This window comes from Sciurus carolinensis, chromosome 8 (genome assembly GCF_902686445.1).
Source record: "Sciurus carolinensis chromosome 8, mSciCar1.2, whole genome shotgun sequence".
In the NCBI taxonomy this organism is placed as follows: Eukaryota; Metazoa; Chordata; class Mammalia; order Rodentia; family Sciuridae; genus Sciurus; species Sciurus carolinensis.
Genome location: NC_062220.1, coordinates 68,594,172 through 68,611,959, shown reverse-complemented (window position 1 = coordinate 68,611,959; position 17,788 = coordinate 68,594,172). Strand labels below are relative to the sequence as shown.

Genomic DNA, 17,788 nt, shown 5'->3' with positions numbered 1-17,788 from the left:
TGGTGTTAGAAAACCTCCAGCAGGTTGTCTTTTAACATAAATCTTTTCTCCTCTGAGGTGTGTGGAGAACCAGGGAACTTGTCATGTAGTCTCTCGCCCTGTGGGGGCGCTCTCTGCAAGGGCACTGAGGGTCACAGGCGATGTGGTGGTCCCAACTGTAATGGCTCTCTAACCCTCTCAAGCAACGCCCTCCAAAAAGCCCAGGAGACAGAATCTGTGGTTCGTAATTTGAACAACCAGGCTCAAGGATTGAAGAATCAGGTATATAATCTCTTCTCTTGCTTGATTTGTAAAGTTGTAACAATAAAGAAAACTGAGAAATTTTAAAGTGCCATTTAACTTCCAAGTGAGAGATTCTACATTTTGGGTGTTCGAGTGACTGAAAAATTAGGTATTCTAATATTAAAATATAGATGTAAATGTGAACATTGAGTGTGTGTATGTATGTGTGTGTATTAAAGAAAGAAAAGAGAAACAATTCAAGGAATATTTTTGTAGGTCATAGACTTGTGTGGACTTTTGTTTTAATAGCAAACATTACATAGAAAGGTAGCCTTAAAGTTTTGAAACCTATAGCTCTCTCAAAGCAAAGAATAATTTTTCATAAATTCAAAGATATATTTGAAATTCTACTGAGTACACAAATTTTCATGTTAGAATTTAATGTTAGAAAATATTTTAATAGGAATATACACTTAGGCTTTGAACTCCTTCCTATGTTGATAGACATGATAAAGTTATTATGATTGTCTCTGTTTATTTTCTGGTCATATTTATAAATGAGGATCATATTTAATCACCCAGCTTTCTTTAGGTGATTCTTACTCTTATTCTTCTCCTTCTCCTTCCTCTCCTTCTTTTTTCCTGATGCTGGGGATAAAACCAAGCTCTCAGACATGCTAGGCAAGTGCTTCTCCATTGAGTTGCATCCCTAGCCCTTCTTTAGTTCCCCCCACCCCAGATGCATTGAATTCTTTGGTTTTTGAAAACAATAATGATACAACTTGTATTTTGACAATGCACATAGAGCCATTGACAAAGAAGAAAAAATTTAAGGACTGGCATTTTTAAAACTAACATGCATTGAATATCTCTCAGCCATCATTTTCATTTGTGAGTAAGAAAAGCCAGCTCCCAAACCAAAAAAGAAATGCATGCAAGGACCTCTGGGTCTCAGAATTAAGAGAACTGTAGAGGATCAAGCTAGGGTTTTGAGTGAGAACTGCAGCCTAGAAAAACACATACACATCCCTGACATCCTTGTCTATTTGCTATAGAGTCCAAGTTCTAGAGCAAGTATCTGATGACCCAAGCCAGAAATATTCCTACATGTACTAAATGATGAACAATTCTGTATACATGGTCACAATTTTGTATTGCTACATAGTTTTTCACTTATATGTAGTTCTCCATTGTTTTCACAAATATACACTGATATGTACAAATATGCAAACATGTGCCAGACACTGATCTAGAAGTTGGGAATACAGCAGCAGTCATGACTGCAAATCCTGGTCTTAAGTCCCAGTGGTTCAACTGAATTGTTTTATATAATTTTAAACTCTTATATTGCTCCTTCTTCAAAAAAAAAAAAAATACATCCTCGAACCTTGATTGCAGCTTGATTTTATCATTAAGTTAATAATAGTGTTAGGGTATCATTGCTAAAAGATAACCCCTGAAGTCTGTATTAGCAGAATCTGGCTTAACCAGCCCATAAATGGGAGACTGGACAAGGATGAGAGAGGGATTGCCATGCTGATAGAATGGTGTACTGTTTTCCTCTTGATTAGAAGGCAGAAGAGTGCCAGAAGAGATTGTGAGAGAATTCTCAACAATCAATTGTGACAGAGATGGATTGCAGAGAGATGTTTTAAGAGTGAAATAATTTAGCAATCTCTTTCTTTCTGAATATGGTATCAACTAATCTACTCTGAGATTTCATCTATCACTTGGTGCTTTCCTGTCTAGAATATTTATCTCTGGAATTTGCATTTTACTGCTATCCATACCCATTAAAATAGATAGCAACCTATTTTAAAATTAAGACAGGTCTAGAGAATTAAGGACCAACTCTCAAAAAAAAAAATTAAGATACATATATTTCATCATGTAAATGCTTCTTTTTTATTTTATCACTTGCTAATGACCAAAACATACATCCTTTTTCACAAAATCTTTATGGCTCAAATTAAGGAGGTTTCTTTTGTGGAGAAATAAAGGCAGGTATATTTCCCCCCTAATTATATTTGATCCTAATTGGCCCTATTTCTGTCACAATTAATTTATTCACTAAAGCTCAGCTTGTTGGCAATATTGTTCTATTGCTGTCTGCTTTTCTCCCGGCTCTCTCTAATTTGTTGGAATCCCAAGAAAATGCCCATGACCTTTCTCAAATCACAATTAAGAATTTGCACTTCTGGTTGTTAGCCTATCAGTTCCTCCACCAAAGCACAAAGTGTTTGGAATTTATCTTTGTAGCCCACTCTCAGGTCAAGCTCATTTATTAAGAGAAAGAATGCTTTCTTGTTAGCTTTCAAAGAAAGTACGTTACTTGAAGTGAAGGAATGTTTAGAAGAGTAACTATTTTAACTTAAATAAAAGAAACCTTTCTCAACCTGTTAAACATGGTGGCCACACAGGCAAGGAGTCCTGGTGAGTTCTGTGCAAGTCGTTGGAGAATGTAAAAGTCTCATTAAAACAGAGCTCGTGTTTTCGACTGATATTAGGAAAATGTATTAGTGCTAGGTTTATAATGTTTTCAAATAACATTCTGATCACTGACAATGTTATAAAAGGCAAATTTATGCTACTGGGAAAACATGATAATGAAACAGATATTAATCGCCAATTAAGAGTCCTTTAAAATGAATTTGTAGTTTAAGTGTCTAGACTTCTATTTAGTTTTCAGTGACAGTTTTATTTGATTCAGCTAGGTAATTAAATATCAGGGAATATGCTTAGTCTTTTCATACTTTCTTCATTGTTTTTTTTTTCCCTTATTCCAGATCAAAAATATAAATAAACTGGCAGAAGTCTCCAAAAACAATGTCTTGCAGCTAAATGAGAAACTGGCAAATATGAAAAACCAAAGTGAATTTGAAGAAGAAAAACTGAATCTTTTAATCAAAAAAGTGAAGAACTTTTTGTTAGGTAATATGTTTACAATATGAGAATTATTTTTGTTTCTTCGCTTTTAAAAATTCATACTCAAGCATTATAACCAAATCTAAATTACATTAATCAGAAATGACATTCCTAAATCAGAAAAATTATGTACCCCTTGGTTCTAAATTAGTTAACAAGAATAATCTCAAAATATTAACTCTGGGCCAAAAAATTATGACTTTCTATATAAGATTAATTTAGTGATAAATCCTAGAATTTAGTTAAAATTCCAAACAAATGAATTCATTCTTTAAAGTTTTCTTACTTTTTTGAAAAAAAGAAATTCCAACATGATGACTCTATCAGATGTCCCAGTGTCAGGATTAAGTAATTTACTTTGCTGACAGAATTGATATGACATCAAGACATGACAAATGAAAATAATAATCATTTTTTAAATGCCAGCTTGCTATTGTATAAAATATACTAACAGATCATTAACTGTTACTGATGCCAAGTTATTTGTTGGTTCTCTGTGACTAAGTAAAAGACACTATTTGATTCCACATTAGTTGTACTGTATTTTGAGAAAGGTTTGGCCTAAACTCCAAAGAACTATTAAAGATAAATCAAATACTGTATTAGGAAATTGATCTGAAACCATGCCGAGCAAATAAGGCAGTTAAGATACAACACAATGTGGAATTAATCTTTGGCTTCCTTTTCCATGAACATTTCCAAATTTAATCATTTAACATTCTCCATGTGAGTGAATTGACAGTTGGGGTGTCCATTATAATCTCTGCAATCCCTTCATTAATCTTTAATATTTATAAGAGATTCCCATGGCCAAGTGTTTTCTTCTATCTCAATGTTTCTGGGGATTATATTAGTACCTTCTTGTCCATGTTCTGTTTTGTTGTTTGGTTTTTTGTTTTTTTTTTGGTCTTGGGAATTGAACTCAGGGGTGACATCCCACTGAGACACATTCCCAGCCCTTTTGGTTTTTATTTTGAGACAGGGTCTCACTAAATTGCTTACGGCCTCACTAAGTTACTGAAGTTGGCTTTGAATTTGTAATCCTCCTCAGCCTTCAGAGTCACTGGGTTGCTCCACAGCAACCACTGTGCCTGGTTGTCATGCACTGCTTCTTTTATTTTATTTGTTCTTTTTAGATATACATGACAGTAGAATGTATTTTGGCATATTACACATTCATGGAGTATAACTTATTCTAGTTAGGATCCTATTCTTGTGGTTGTCCATGATGCAGAGTTACCCTGGTTGTGTATTCAAATACAAGGATAGGAAATTTATGTCCAATTAATTCTACTGTTCTTCCTATTCACCTCCCCACTTCCTTCCCTTCCTTCCCCTTTGTCTAATCCAATGGACTTTATTCTTCCCCTTCCCACCCTCCCTTGTTGTGTGTTAGCATCTGCATATCAGAGAGAACATTCAACCTTTATTTTTTTGGGACTGGCTTACTTCACTTAGCATGATAACCTCCAGTTCCATTCATTTGCTGGCAAATGCCATAATTTCATTCTTCTTTTGGCTGAGTAATATTCACTGTATATATGTACCACATTTTCTTTATCCATTCATCAGTTGAAGGACACCTAGGTTGGTTCCATAGCTTCATTATTGTGAATTGAGCTACCCAATCAACAAATGGACAAAGGAACTGAACAGACACTTTACAGAAGAAATATGAATAGTCAAAAATATATGAAAAAATGTTCACATCTCTAGCAATTAGAGAAATGCAAATTGAAACTACACTGAGATTCCATTTCACTCTAGTCAGAATGGTAATGATCAAGAATAGAAGTAAAAATAAAGTGTTGATGAAGATGTGGGGAGAAAGGTACTCTCATACATTACTGGTGGGACTGCAAATTGGTATAACCACTCTGGAAAGCAGTATGGAGATTCCTTAGAAAACTTGGAATGGAACCACCATTTGATCCAGTTATCTCACTTTTCTATCTACACCCAAGGACTTAAAATCAGTATACTACAGTGACACAGTCACTTTGATGTTTATAGCAGCTCAATTCACAATAGCCAAGCTATGGAGCCAATTTAGATGCCCTTCAACACATGCACTGTTTCTTGCACCACCCTGAGCTTTGGCTTTCTGCAAGCTGCTCGGCTTAGCCTCTTATCCCTCCCCACACTCTATGCACTCTGTCAGTTTAACCTGAATCCCCCAAGACCCAGTTTCAATGCCTGTTTGAAGTCTTTCCTGAAGTATTTTCTCCTTCCTCTGAATCCACAGCATTTTGTCTCATTTACCATTTCTGCTTTATGATCAATATTTGTATACCCTGGACTTCTATATCCCCACTGCCCTTAAAGCCTCAAGAATAAGACCTATGTCTAACCCATCTCTAGTTTTCCCTGCAGGACTCAACATTGTGCCTTGTACATAATGGGTGTTCAGTCAGGAGCTGGAGAGTGACAGATGCTTGGGACACCACACCCTAACTGCTGTCTTCCACTTCAGTTCTTAAAGGAGACCAGTTTCACTTTTCTGAAAATCAAGGAATAGATGTTTTCTAAAAACAGGTCTTTGAACAGTAGCATCAGGAGTAGTTGCCCAGTTCTATAGATGAGCAAAAATTGTGAGCCTTTTTATGGTCACGGAGGACCAGAATCGAGTTGTGTTGACTTCATACCCAGTGCCTCATCTCTCTCTATTTCACTGTGTTTAAATTTTAATGGCAGGCATTTAAACATTTTTTTCTGCTTTCAATCGGTACAATAAAGAATTCCTGGGGGGATATTTTGGAGCATATGCACAGTGTTCCGAGTCTTTAGTTTTCCATTTTTCTGACACACATTTGCTCAGTAAGTATTCAGCACTTACACAAGCAGCATTTCTTCCAGGGCAAGAGAAGGTTGAGGATGAAGAGCAACTATGGGACATATGCAATCTAGACCCTGTATTCTAGGGACACGATATCAAATGCAAGGGTATTTGACTTGAGTTTGTTGTGTTTATGTGTACAAGATATGGAGTTTGCTAAGAAATATGATGAGCTAAAATCCACCTTCTCGTTTAAGAGGAAAATGTGCCTCCAGAAGACATAGAGAAGGTTGCAAATCATGTGCTTGACATCTACCTACCACTAACGTCGCAAGACCTAACCCATGAACTTGAAAAAATACAGAAACTTATGCAAATTTGTGAGGACTACAAGACAGAAGTGAACAAGCTTAAAAAAGCAGCAGGTGGAGCCCAAAAGCTTTTGGTAAAGGCTAAAGCAGCTGAGTAAGTGCAGTATTAATATTCTCATCTTGCTTTAACAGACCATCTGCTAAAAGCCATCTGAAAAATGTTTGCCCAGGGAGCTATAAAGTACAGTGAAATTATGCTCTGATAGATTGGTGTCCAAATTAAAGGCTAAACTCTTTTTGGAGGTGCCCCAGGAAGCTGGGTATTTGGGAGGCAGCGTTCAGGGATGCTTGCTTTCTATTTTGCTAAAACTCTAAATACCCTTCCAGTGGGTGAAGACTCTTAATACCAATGTGTACCAGTAAATGCCATATACTAATTATATGCCCATATTTTAACAGGTGGCTGAAATCTGATGTCATTTTCCCTTCTTTGCCCATTTTTGGTGATTTTTGGCTTATTATAATAAGCAGTACTTTGGAAATCTTAATTTAATAAAAGACTACAGTAAAAAGATATGATGGTAGAGAACAGAAGAAATTGAAACTATGCCCCAGGAATAACATAGGAGTAAAATGGAATCTATGGTATACAGGGTTAACTAACTCTTGCCTCCTTTTGTCCTGTTGACTTAGCCAAGCAAAAAGGCATTATAAAGATATTTTTGTAAGTGTGGAGTGCTGTGTGTCAGGTCACATCATCAGTTGGACAGTAACATGAACATCCAGCACCATTTCTGGACACTCATCAGGGTTGAAACCTGGGCTACCTTCACTGCCTCATCACCCTCTTCTACAAATGAAGGGTACCAGATGCATCTGCAAGTCTAACTCCTTCCAAATTTGTTTGTTTGTTAGGTACCAGGGATTGAACCCAGGAGTACTTAACCACTGAGCCACATTCTCAGCCCTTTTAGTATTTTGTTTAGAGACAGGGTCTTGCTAAGTTACCTAGGGCCTCACTAAGTTGCTGAGGCTGGCTTTTAACTCCTGATCCTCCTACGTCAGCCTCCAGAGCTGCTGAAATTACAGGCATGCACCATGGCGCCTGGCCCCTTCCAGTTTTAATATTTAAAACCAGGAAGCTTAAGTAAGTACAATATGATTAGACAGATATTAAAAATGTTGATAAAAGATTTTTAATAATATGCAGAGATTTTGTCAGTGTAATGGTAATGCTTTTTAAATTAAGCAACTGAGTTGCACATGGAAGAGGAATTCAATCATGAAAAGAAAAAAAAATCTAGGATAAAATGCTCAAATATGCCAATATCTTTCAAGGTGGTAGAATTACTAGAATTTTTCTCTTTTTCATTTTTTTTTTGTTACTTTCTAAACTTGCAGTACATTGAAAATATAAAGGAAAAAACAATATAGAAAAAATACATACATATATGTAGGAAATAGAAGAAACAGCATAGTGCTCTGGGTATGTTACAGAAGTGAGATGGTGGGGGTGGGGAGTTAATGTTGGGAGGAGGGAAGATTCCCAAAGTCTGGAAAGGGAAAAAGATTCCCACTTGGGGTAGAGGATGGTTGGGATGGGACAGAGGATATTTTGCAGTTCAGATAATTCTGCTTTGGGCACAAACACTTCTAAGGATGCTTCTGCAAAGGTCACTTAGTACATTCAAATATTCAAATATTTCAGTCACTTAGTACATTCTGTTCAAGGTAGTTTTGAGCCTGTAGATCTCAGTATCTGGAGAATGTTGACTTGAGGTGAGCTACTTTCTGTAAAATAGTCTGTATCACTTGGAATGCTTGTGATTTTAACCTTTGACTGGGCCCCTGTGTGGCTGGAATGTCAGCAAAGCTTAAATAACCCTGAATAAACACAGCCTGCAACGCAGAGCCTTTAGTCCTCTCTGGCTTTCTGTGGGGCCTCTTGACTCGCCTGCCCCCGCTCCAGCAAACACCTAGAGAGGGCAGCGTACGTGTGTTTGAGAAATCAGAGAGCTGGAATGAACTGATGATAGTTTCTTTATGCAAATAAATCTGTTTCTACTAGATTGCGTGTGTGTGTGTGTGTGTGTGTGTGTGTGTGTGTATGACGCACACGTGTGTATTGGCATTTAAATATATCTATTTCTCAAAATGAAAACTTCAGTATTTTGCCTTGCTTAAGAGGAATTTAAATTGACTTCCTAAAGAATTCAGTGAAGGTTTTTGATTGAGTTGAGTGAACTCTCAAGGTGAAGTAAATGAAGAATTGCATATTTATCTAATCTGATATGTTAATATCTTACCTTAGGAAAGCAGCAACCGTCTTGTTAAACCTTGACAAAACATTGAACAAGTTGCAACAAGCTCAGATCACTCAAGGACAGGAAAACTCTACTATTGCACAGCTGGCTGCTGAGATAACAAAAATAAAAAAGAATGTACTGCAGGTATTTATCTACCTTTTTTGAAACTAAGCTGAAATAAATGATGAGGATGGAAACAGTACAGTAGTTTTTACATATGGCAATGCCACAATTGTCTTACCTGTCTGCTAAGATTATTATGGAGATAAATTAAGATCTGAGTGGGATTAAGCATTAAACTAATGTTCTACATTAATATAGTACTGTTACATTCATGTTGACATGATTATGCATTTAATTTATGTTCTTCCAAGCCCTCCAAGCATTATTTCATTTAGTTATAACCAATTGTAGGGAATGAGGCAAGTGCTATCACCAACGTGTAACTGAGGGAACTAAGACTCGGGGAGGCTACAAGATTATCTCAGGTCACACAGCTAATTAACAGTAGATCTGAGGCCAGGACTCATGAAAAGGAACAGGCTTGTAAAAGCTCACAAATCAAAGAAAGGAAGAGTTAATTGTTGCAAGATTTTTGTAACTTAACTTGTATGCACTTCTGTCAGAGTGTTCAAAAACCAAAAGAATATCTCAACTAAATAAATGTGTTCCATCCAGAGTTGGTTGGGAGTAGGCCATAGTCTACCCCTGTGATGGTGCAGGGAGAGGAAGCCTGGCAGGTAGAAGACAGAGCAGGACCCAGTTCCATGGTGAGAAGGCTTTGCCTCCGTCCTCTGTCATATCCCCATTCTTGAGTTGTGTCTTGTACATCTACTACGTGCATCTTGAGAAGAAAATTAAAAAGCAGCAGAATGAGTGGCAACACACCAGGAAATAAAAGTGTTAGATAGAAAAGGGTTGCATACACAGGGTAGCAAGAAAGGGAGACTCCTAGGTTCTTCCCTTCTAGACACATGCTCTAGAATAGGAATTGGCAAGATCCAGCCATGGCCATGTTGTCTATGGCTGCTTTTACACTGCAATGGCACAGAGTTGAATAGTTGCAACAGAGAATTACAAACCACAAAGGGTAAAACATTTACTATCTGTCCCTTTATAGAAAAAGTGTGTACACTCCAGCTCCAGAAAAACTGCCACACATGTCCAAGGACACGGGAAGGGATTTTATACTAAAAAGATGGTGGACAATACCCAAAGGAGCCCTCTAGTAAAAAAAAAAAAAAAAAAAAAGAACTAGAAATGTTAGATAGGTTACTTAAAAATTGTAGATGTATAGCTATATTAGGAAAGAAAAAAAAAAAACCCTGAGAATTCTCAGAGGCCAAAAAATGATAGGAAAACATGAACCCAGAGAGCTAATCAAGCACTATCCTGACAGCAGGCTCAGGGAATCTGTCAATCCCTGGTGTGTTGTAGCTTTTGGGTTTGATGGTTGCCATGCATAACAGACAGAAAACAAAGCCCATGCAAGCAGGAAACAAGACCCCTGCATAGAGCAGGGACACAGAAGGAAAAAACCCTCAGTGAAATGTTAAAACTACCACACACATACACACAACAGCCAATAAGGAAACTTGCTTCTGAATAGAGGAGTAACCACACAGTCTGGCTCTCATATGAGTTTGGGACTTAAAGTCACATTACCCAAAAACCCACGCTAGAACTGTCATTAAAAATGGTCCTAGTCATACAAATACACGACCAGTGTAACTCCACATCATGTACAACCACAAGAATGGGAAGTTATACTCCATGTATGTTTAATATGTCAAAATATGCCATGTCTATCTAAAAAGAGAACAAATAAAAATAAAAAATAAATGGTCCTGGTTTCAAAGTGCCCCCCCCCCACATGCCTGACAGTGGCAAACAAAAATCCTCTCTGAAGGAATGACCTTAAAGCCAAGGAATTCTTCCCAAACACATAAAGAAACAAATTCCAGGAATTCTTCCCAAACACATAAAGAAACAAATTGCCTTAAACAAGAGTCATCAGAAACAATAAATAACAGAATCAGAATGCAAGGGACTATGGATATTACTGCTATGGAATATAAAAGACAAAATAAGAGGGTTTATCATGTTTACAAAACCAAAGAAGGTGTGAGTATGATCAGTGAACAAAAGATCTGAAAATAATTAAATAAGACTTTTGGATGTGACAAATACAGTCACTGACATAGGACACAAGTGTAAGATGTTTACTGTTGTTTGTAAGGGGGAAAAGTGTAGATGCCACCTGCACTGGCTGGATATATTTTTATACACTCAAACAATGCAATGATGAATAAACTAGAGACAAATAAAGTAACTTAGACAACCTGCAAAAGCATAACTTTGAATTTACTCAACTTGCAGAATGTACGATGATATATTTGCATAAGGTTAAAACATTTTAGAACTAGTACATATTGATGGGAATACTGTGTAGGGTGTGGCAGAAAGCCTATGGAATAGGTGGTGGAATGGCAAAGAGTAGATTCAGGCTAGAGGCTGCCTTTGGGGAGGAAAGGAGGTGGCCTGGGAGTGGGACACAGAGGGCTCTGTCTCAGGGTCAGGGCTTTATTCCTAAACCGACTGGTGGGTCCATGGATATTTGCCATATTTTTTTCAACACCTTAGTACATCTAAAATGTTTTATTATACCCTTTCTAAAATAAATGCAACATTAAAGGTGAAGACACTATTTTTCTTTCCACCTAGTTTAATTTTTTTTTTTTGAGAGGTTAATATAATTTATTTTCTTGTTTGCTTAATAAAGAGCCTTGTCTTTTCTGGTCTTTAAATCAACAACAGGCTGAAAAGCAAACCAAGAAAATGAAGAATAAGCAACTTGACTTAGCAAAGAAGCTAACAGAGCAGGAGGATGGACTCTCCCTGCTGCGGACCAAGTGGCAAAGGAACCAAGACCAAGCAGGCAGGGCGAAAGTTCAGGCTGAATCTGCCCGTCGCCATGCTGGGGGTGCTGAGAAGGTCATTAAGCCCTACCGCTTCCACCAAAAGCAGACAAACAGTGCTTTTTTGAAGGATAATCCTTTAATTCCAGACTTCTGTGCCATTTCTCAGCATTTCCTTTAGTGCTCATCCATGCTCAGTGGTACATGGTACATGTTTCTAGGGATCCTGATGCACGGAGGATCTTGTGCAGAGGAAGGTTGTCCCTGTAGAGGGCAGAGGCCACTGACTAAATCTTGGAGTATTTTCTCCCCATCTGCCCATATGAGCATTCTCGGTGATATCAAATAGTCCATAAATCCAAATTTTCCTGAACTCTCATACTCTCACAATTTATGTTGTTTTTCTATGTTGTATGTATCTACCCTTTACTCTAATTCAGTCACTTAACATATAAAGAAAACAGTAAATGAAGCCAGTTATGGTTGTGTATGCCTGTAATCCCAGCGACTTGGGAGGCTGAGGCCAATTTCAAATTCAAGGCCAACCTTAGCAACTTAGCCAGGCCCTAAGCAACTTAGACCCTGTCTCAAAAAATAAAAATGGCTGGGGATGTGGTTCAGTGGTTAAGTGCCCTGAGTTCATTTCCCAATACAAAAAAAAAAAAAAAAAGAAGAAAGAAAAGAAAAAGAAAGAAAATGAAAGAAAACAGTAAATGAAAGTCATCCCCATAAAGATCAAGTTACAAACATAAGAGTGGGTTAGCTTAGATGGTAGCAGAAAGTGGCCCATTAATTTAGATTGCTGAAAGAACCTATCAACTCATCCTCTTGCCAGAAATCTTTGGTTGGATGCATTAATACAGTTGCTTAAACAAAAGAAAGACGTTAGTGTTTTTCCAATTGCCTGTTCTCTTGCTTTTAGTTCCTAATGCGCTGTGTAAAATTTCCACTGACTTAGAGGTTGAGAACATTTTCTATAGAGCAGATGTTGAGAAAGGGGTTTCCTGCTCACCTGTATCCTACTTCAATACTGCATGGCTGGCTCTGGTCTTTTTTAGCTGCTTAACCTTCCAGATGGTCAACCACACATTCACCCCAAAGATTTTCATCCTATTTCCAGGAGATCCCTTCATACTAACACTTCTTCCTTTCCTGCCTCCTTACAACCTCCTCTTACCTTTTTGCACCAAAGAATGTATCCTTACTGCCTCTAAATCCTCACCGCTGTGTTCATCTTGAAGATATCCAACTATTCAGTCATCTGAACGAGTCTTGTCAAGGAATCTTGTCAATTAGATCATTTCTGTCTTCTGTATTTTCCATCCTTAAGATAGTGTAGGACAAACAGTGCCTCACAGGCAATTGCCTTAGCATGCAATAATGACTGATATTTCATAGCAAAGAAGTTTACTTTTAATTAATTGAAACTAAGAATTTTTTTCAACCTGAAAAAAGGCAAACATGCAAATACAATCCCCTTGGAAATATCAGGTTAACTCTGGAACACTGACTGGGTTACAGTTTCCTTGTTATTCCTTATATGAAGGGTATTAGGAGAATCATCTGCCTATGTAGGTGCTTTATGGATGCTTTCTGATGATGGGAGTGTGACTCTGTTACAGGAGTTTCTTGAGCTGAAAAAACAGTACACTGTTATTCAACATGAGGTGCGGGCTACAGGACTGACAAAGGAAACAATCAGAAGAGTCCAACAGCTAAAAGATGCCGCCATGAAGTTGGCTGGGGATACAGAGGACAAGATGAAAAGAATAACAGGTATCTATCTATCTTGTACCCACCCCACCAGTCTCACCATGACATCCTAATATTCCACCTTCCTTATAGAATTTATGCCAATTGCAATTTATCATTGACCCAATTTAACTACTCGTAAATCTGCTGAGCAGGGTGAAGTAGGAATTGGTCTTGTGTTTCCAGGACAGCAAAGTAACAAGACTTTTGCACGTGAATTTACCTATAAAGGTAGATGCTGGGCACCAGCCTTGCATTAATCAGAACAAACTGAGATTCCCTTTGGTTGCTTTGCAATGTCCTTTTCATAACTCAGTGTTCTCAACTAGAGGTGAGGTATCTGAAGAAAGTTTTGCTTGTGAGGTCAGGGATGTTGCTCAACATACTACAAAGCACAGGACAGCTGCCCCAAATTTTAACAGTGGTGAGGTTGAGAGTCCCTGTCCTAAGCTAAGTGGCTTATTTTTCCTCTCATGTAAATTACTCTTGTGGGTTCAGTATGACTCTAATGCAGTAGGTCATCTAGCATAGATTAGTAGGCAGCAATTCAAAAGGAATCATTTTCTTTGGACAAGGATTTTGATTAAAATGAAAATTCCAATGCATTCAAAGTGTAGTAAACATGAAACACGTACAATCAGAAAGTAAATCAGAATCTTCTTCTCCACAACTGATATTCATGACTTTTCTGAGCAATCATCAAGTCCTCAACTACCTCTAGTCAAGAAATATCAAGTGACGAGTTGTATAGTCTTACTTGTGGTCATATTTATTGTCTCCCAAAGCTTTAAAACTAATTATATTCTTTTGGAATAGAAGTAACTCTTGAAATACTAAACCAGACAAGATTCCTTACTTGGAGACACTTCTTCATTATAAAATGAGACTTTGGCCTTACAACAGTTGTCATCACTATGACATAAAAAAAGCAAAAATGCAACATGGGTCTGGGCCAAAATAGGAAAAAGACACACCAAACTGTTAACATTACTTATCTCTGGAGAGACAGTGGGGTGAAGAGGAAACCACTGTGTTTTTACATTTATATAATTATCTTAAAAATAGTGGGCTTGTGGGTAATTTTTTTTTCATTTTTCAACATTTTCCAGAAAAATATTATTTTTAAAGGAAATCCTAGGACAGACTCAGAAAGGCAGAGTTTTTTTTTTTTTTTTTAACCTTAAATTCTATATCCAATACCATGAAAACCAGTTTTCATTATTCTCAGACCTTGGTCCTTACTATCAGAGCAAAAACATAGGAAGACTATTTGTGTACTATATTTTATGTTAGAGTCCAAATTGTTTCCACTTACCCACATTAACTGAAATTTACAGTTAATGCAATTGGGTTAGAAGAGAAGTTTAGGTTAGAAGACTTCTCAGAGTCTAAAATAAGCATTCTGTTTTATTTTCTGTTTTTACTATAAAGCTATTTTTACCACTCAACAAGATAGAAAAATAAGACATTGGTTTGGCTATCTGCCATACTCTTCTGCTTGAGAAGGGGCAGAACATTTATTAGGAAGAGATGCCAATGGCATCCCAAGAGAACCTTTGGCAGCATCAAAGTTAAGTGGCCAGGCAGCATGGCACATACCTGTAATCGCAGCAATTTGGGAGGCCGCAAGTTCAAGGTCAGCCTGGGCAACTTAGTGAGACATCTTAAAATAAAAAATAAAAAGGACTGGGGTGGAGTGCCCCTGGGTTCAACAATCCCCAGTACCAAGAAAGGGGAAAAAAAAAAAAAAAGATTTAAGAGTGGCAGATAGACCCCAGTCTGCAGCCAGGGTCCCTCATAAAACTTTCTGTCAGGGTTCCAGCAAGAAATAGAAAGCATATTGACCACAGTTTTGGATAATGTATTTATAAGTAGAATCATCTCGGTTACATATTCACTATATAACAAACCACCCCAAAATCTGATGACTTGAAAACAACAACCCTATCCTTGCCATGGGTTGCTAGGGAGGTTCCTCTGAAAGTCCCAACTGGATTGCTCAAATAGCTGCACACAGCTGATGGGCCAGCTGGGGAACAGGCATGGCTCACGTGTAGTGGGCTCTCTCCACATGGCCTATATCCAAGGTTGCTTCATGGCACAGAGGTTTCAGGATTCCGTGAGAGTGAGAACAGAAGGTGCCAGGTTGCTAAGGTCCTGCAACATCATGTCTTCTCATTTCTTCTGGTCAAACAACTCGTGAAGCCAGCCCAGTTTCAAGAGTGGCGGGGGGAAGCAGGAGTGTTGCAAGGGCCCTGCAAACACTGGAGGGTTAGGGAAAAGGTACCCACCAGAACTGGAGCCAAAAGACGAAGAGCTGCCAGAACCCAGCTACTGGTTAGGGATGGAAACCAATGACTTGATCCCCCTCTGATCACTTCCCGGCACATTCCACTGGCCAAGTGTGAATGAACACCAGAATTCAAGGAAGCAGGTGACATCATCCATGGAGGTCACCTTTCCAGGATACAGAGCAGGATGGAGAATAGACCTGGAGGGGAACTGTGAGGCAGCCAGCTTGGCCATGTTAACTTACCTGGTAGAAACACAGAGGTCTTTTTTTTATTATTTTAGTGAAAATATAATGTTGAATCCTCTTTTCTTTCCCAAATGACCTTTACTTGGAAGTTTCTAGTGGCTCTTATCCCCTTCCACAGAAGCTCTTCAGTCTTGGAACCACTGTGACCACTAAAATGTTCAGAATCAGTCTTTCTTCATTGAGCTTCTACCTGATGGTTTTCATTTTATTTCCTCAGAATGGCAAAGAACATATCCACTCTGCTTTCCTAAGCTGGGCTTTCAAGTACTAGCAAAGAGCTAAGTCACATGCCCTGAATCTTCTTTTCTCCACATGAAACATCACCAGTTAACTCAACATTTGTTCAGAGGACAGTTTCAAATGTCTTCAGCAATCTGGCTCTTTCTTCTCCACACATGTCAGTGTGAAAATCAGTCCAAACCTACCCATTTGGCGTGGTCTGACCAAGTGAAGTGAGACATTTACTTTCCTTCTTCTACCTACGGTCAGAGTCTCTTTCCAAAAGGCCACATCTTGCTGTTAACTGTATCTCTCTACAGATCTTCTATCCACTGCTATATGGGCTCCTTATTAAAGTTTACTAGAATTCCCAACTACTTGTTGAATAAAGAATGAATAAATGGTAGATGGACAGAAAGATCAACCCATAGAGCTGTGAACTGTTGGAGGAATGGGAGTGAGGCAAGCAAGTAGCACTTTGCTTTACAATTCAGGGACTTCAATGTTTGCAGGCAAGATGACGAATAAAAATGTCAGTCTTTTTTTCTGAAAATTTGGGAAACTCTAAAGCAAAGAACATATGTTTCTAAATGAAGTTAAAGTAATAAGAACAAACCTTTGGAAATATGGTACTTCACTAAATCCAATCAAGGATGTTGTTAAGAGTGTTTTCATTTCTAATGTTGTGTTGTGTTTTGTTTTGTATTTTTGGTAACAGGGATTGAACCAGGAACATTTAACCACTAAGCCACATCCCCAGCCCTTTTAAATTTTTTATTTTGAGACAGGGTCTCACTAAGTTGCTGAGGGCTTTGTTTCTAATGAATTCTAACCAGCTACAGTTTTACATTTTTAAAAATGCCTTTAGGTATAAAATTTTTAGATAAAAAGATCAATTTTCTCTGATGTATGTGAAGACCTTGAGAAGGCTGGTGGAAAGAGATGTTTCATCCATGGGGTCAAAGCACAAAACTTTACATCTTGAAAAGACACATAAATCTTTGTTTGGTAAAATGAGGATGTCCAGGAGGAATCTACCAAATGGGTGTATGTCATTTCTTTCATTTTCTTCTTTCAGATTTAGAGAAGAAGATCCAAGATTTGAATTTAAGTAGACAAGAAAAAGCTGATCAACTGAAACAATTAGAAGAGCAAGTTGTTGCCATTAAAAATGAAATCGTTGAGCATGAAAATAAATATGCCACCTGCTATACTTAGGCAGAGTTAAGGCCCAAAAGCTTGTGCCCGTGTTTCTGGCTTTTGATACACAAACCTGCTGAACTGGTGAGATACAAAGGTTACCCTCTCCTGCCTCCCTTCCCTACATCCTCTCCTCACTAGAGATCTGCTCCATGTGGCTGGAGGGAGGAACTGGACCAAAGAAGGGCCACTTGGATGCCACATCAGAGTAGAAAGAGATGGTCTCTATTTTCAGAGACCTTTCCTCTTCCCCTCTTATCTCTTTCAGAACTCAAAAGTAGTTGGTACACAAGACAAGTAAAATTTCAAATAAGCACTTACTAAAAATCATTTTGAGCTGGGCATGGTGGTGCATGCCTGTAATCCCAGCAGCTCAGGAGGCTGAGAGGAGAATCACAAGTTCTAAACCAGCCTCAGCAACTTAGTAAGGTCCTAAGCAACTTAGCAAGACCTGTCTCAAAAAAAATAAATAAATAAAAAAATAAATGAAATAAAAAGGGCTGGGGATGTGGCTCAGTTGTTAATTTCCCCTGGGTTTGATCCCCAGGGGAAATAAATAAAAATAAAAAAATAAAAATCATTTCAGTCAAATGAATTTAAACATTAAGTAAAGATCTCTA

At 37.9% G+C, this 17,788-nt stretch overlaps 1 protein-coding gene across 1 annotated transcript in view; it reads left to right on the top strand.

The window, feature by feature from the left end:
- Lamb4 (laminin subunit beta 4) overlaps positions 1-17,583 on the top strand; it is a 100,712-nt gene extending 83,129 nt beyond the window's left edge. The window contains exons 29-35 of the mRNA XM_047562692.1: positions 58-261; positions 3,009-3,153; positions 6,181-6,388; positions 8,546-8,684; positions 11,358-11,534; positions 13,081-13,234; positions 17,047-17,583. Of these exons, the coding sequence (XP_047418648.1) occupies positions 58-261; positions 3,009-3,153; positions 6,181-6,388; positions 8,546-8,684; positions 11,358-11,534; positions 13,081-13,234; positions 17,047-17,186 (1,167 nt within the window). The 3' untranslated portion in view covers positions 17,187-17,583. The remainder of the gene's footprint in view (positions 1-57; positions 262-3,008; positions 3,154-6,180; positions 6,389-8,545; positions 8,685-11,357; positions 11,535-13,080; positions 13,235-17,046) is intronic.
- The last annotated feature ends 205 nt before the right edge of the window (positions 17,584-17,788 follow it).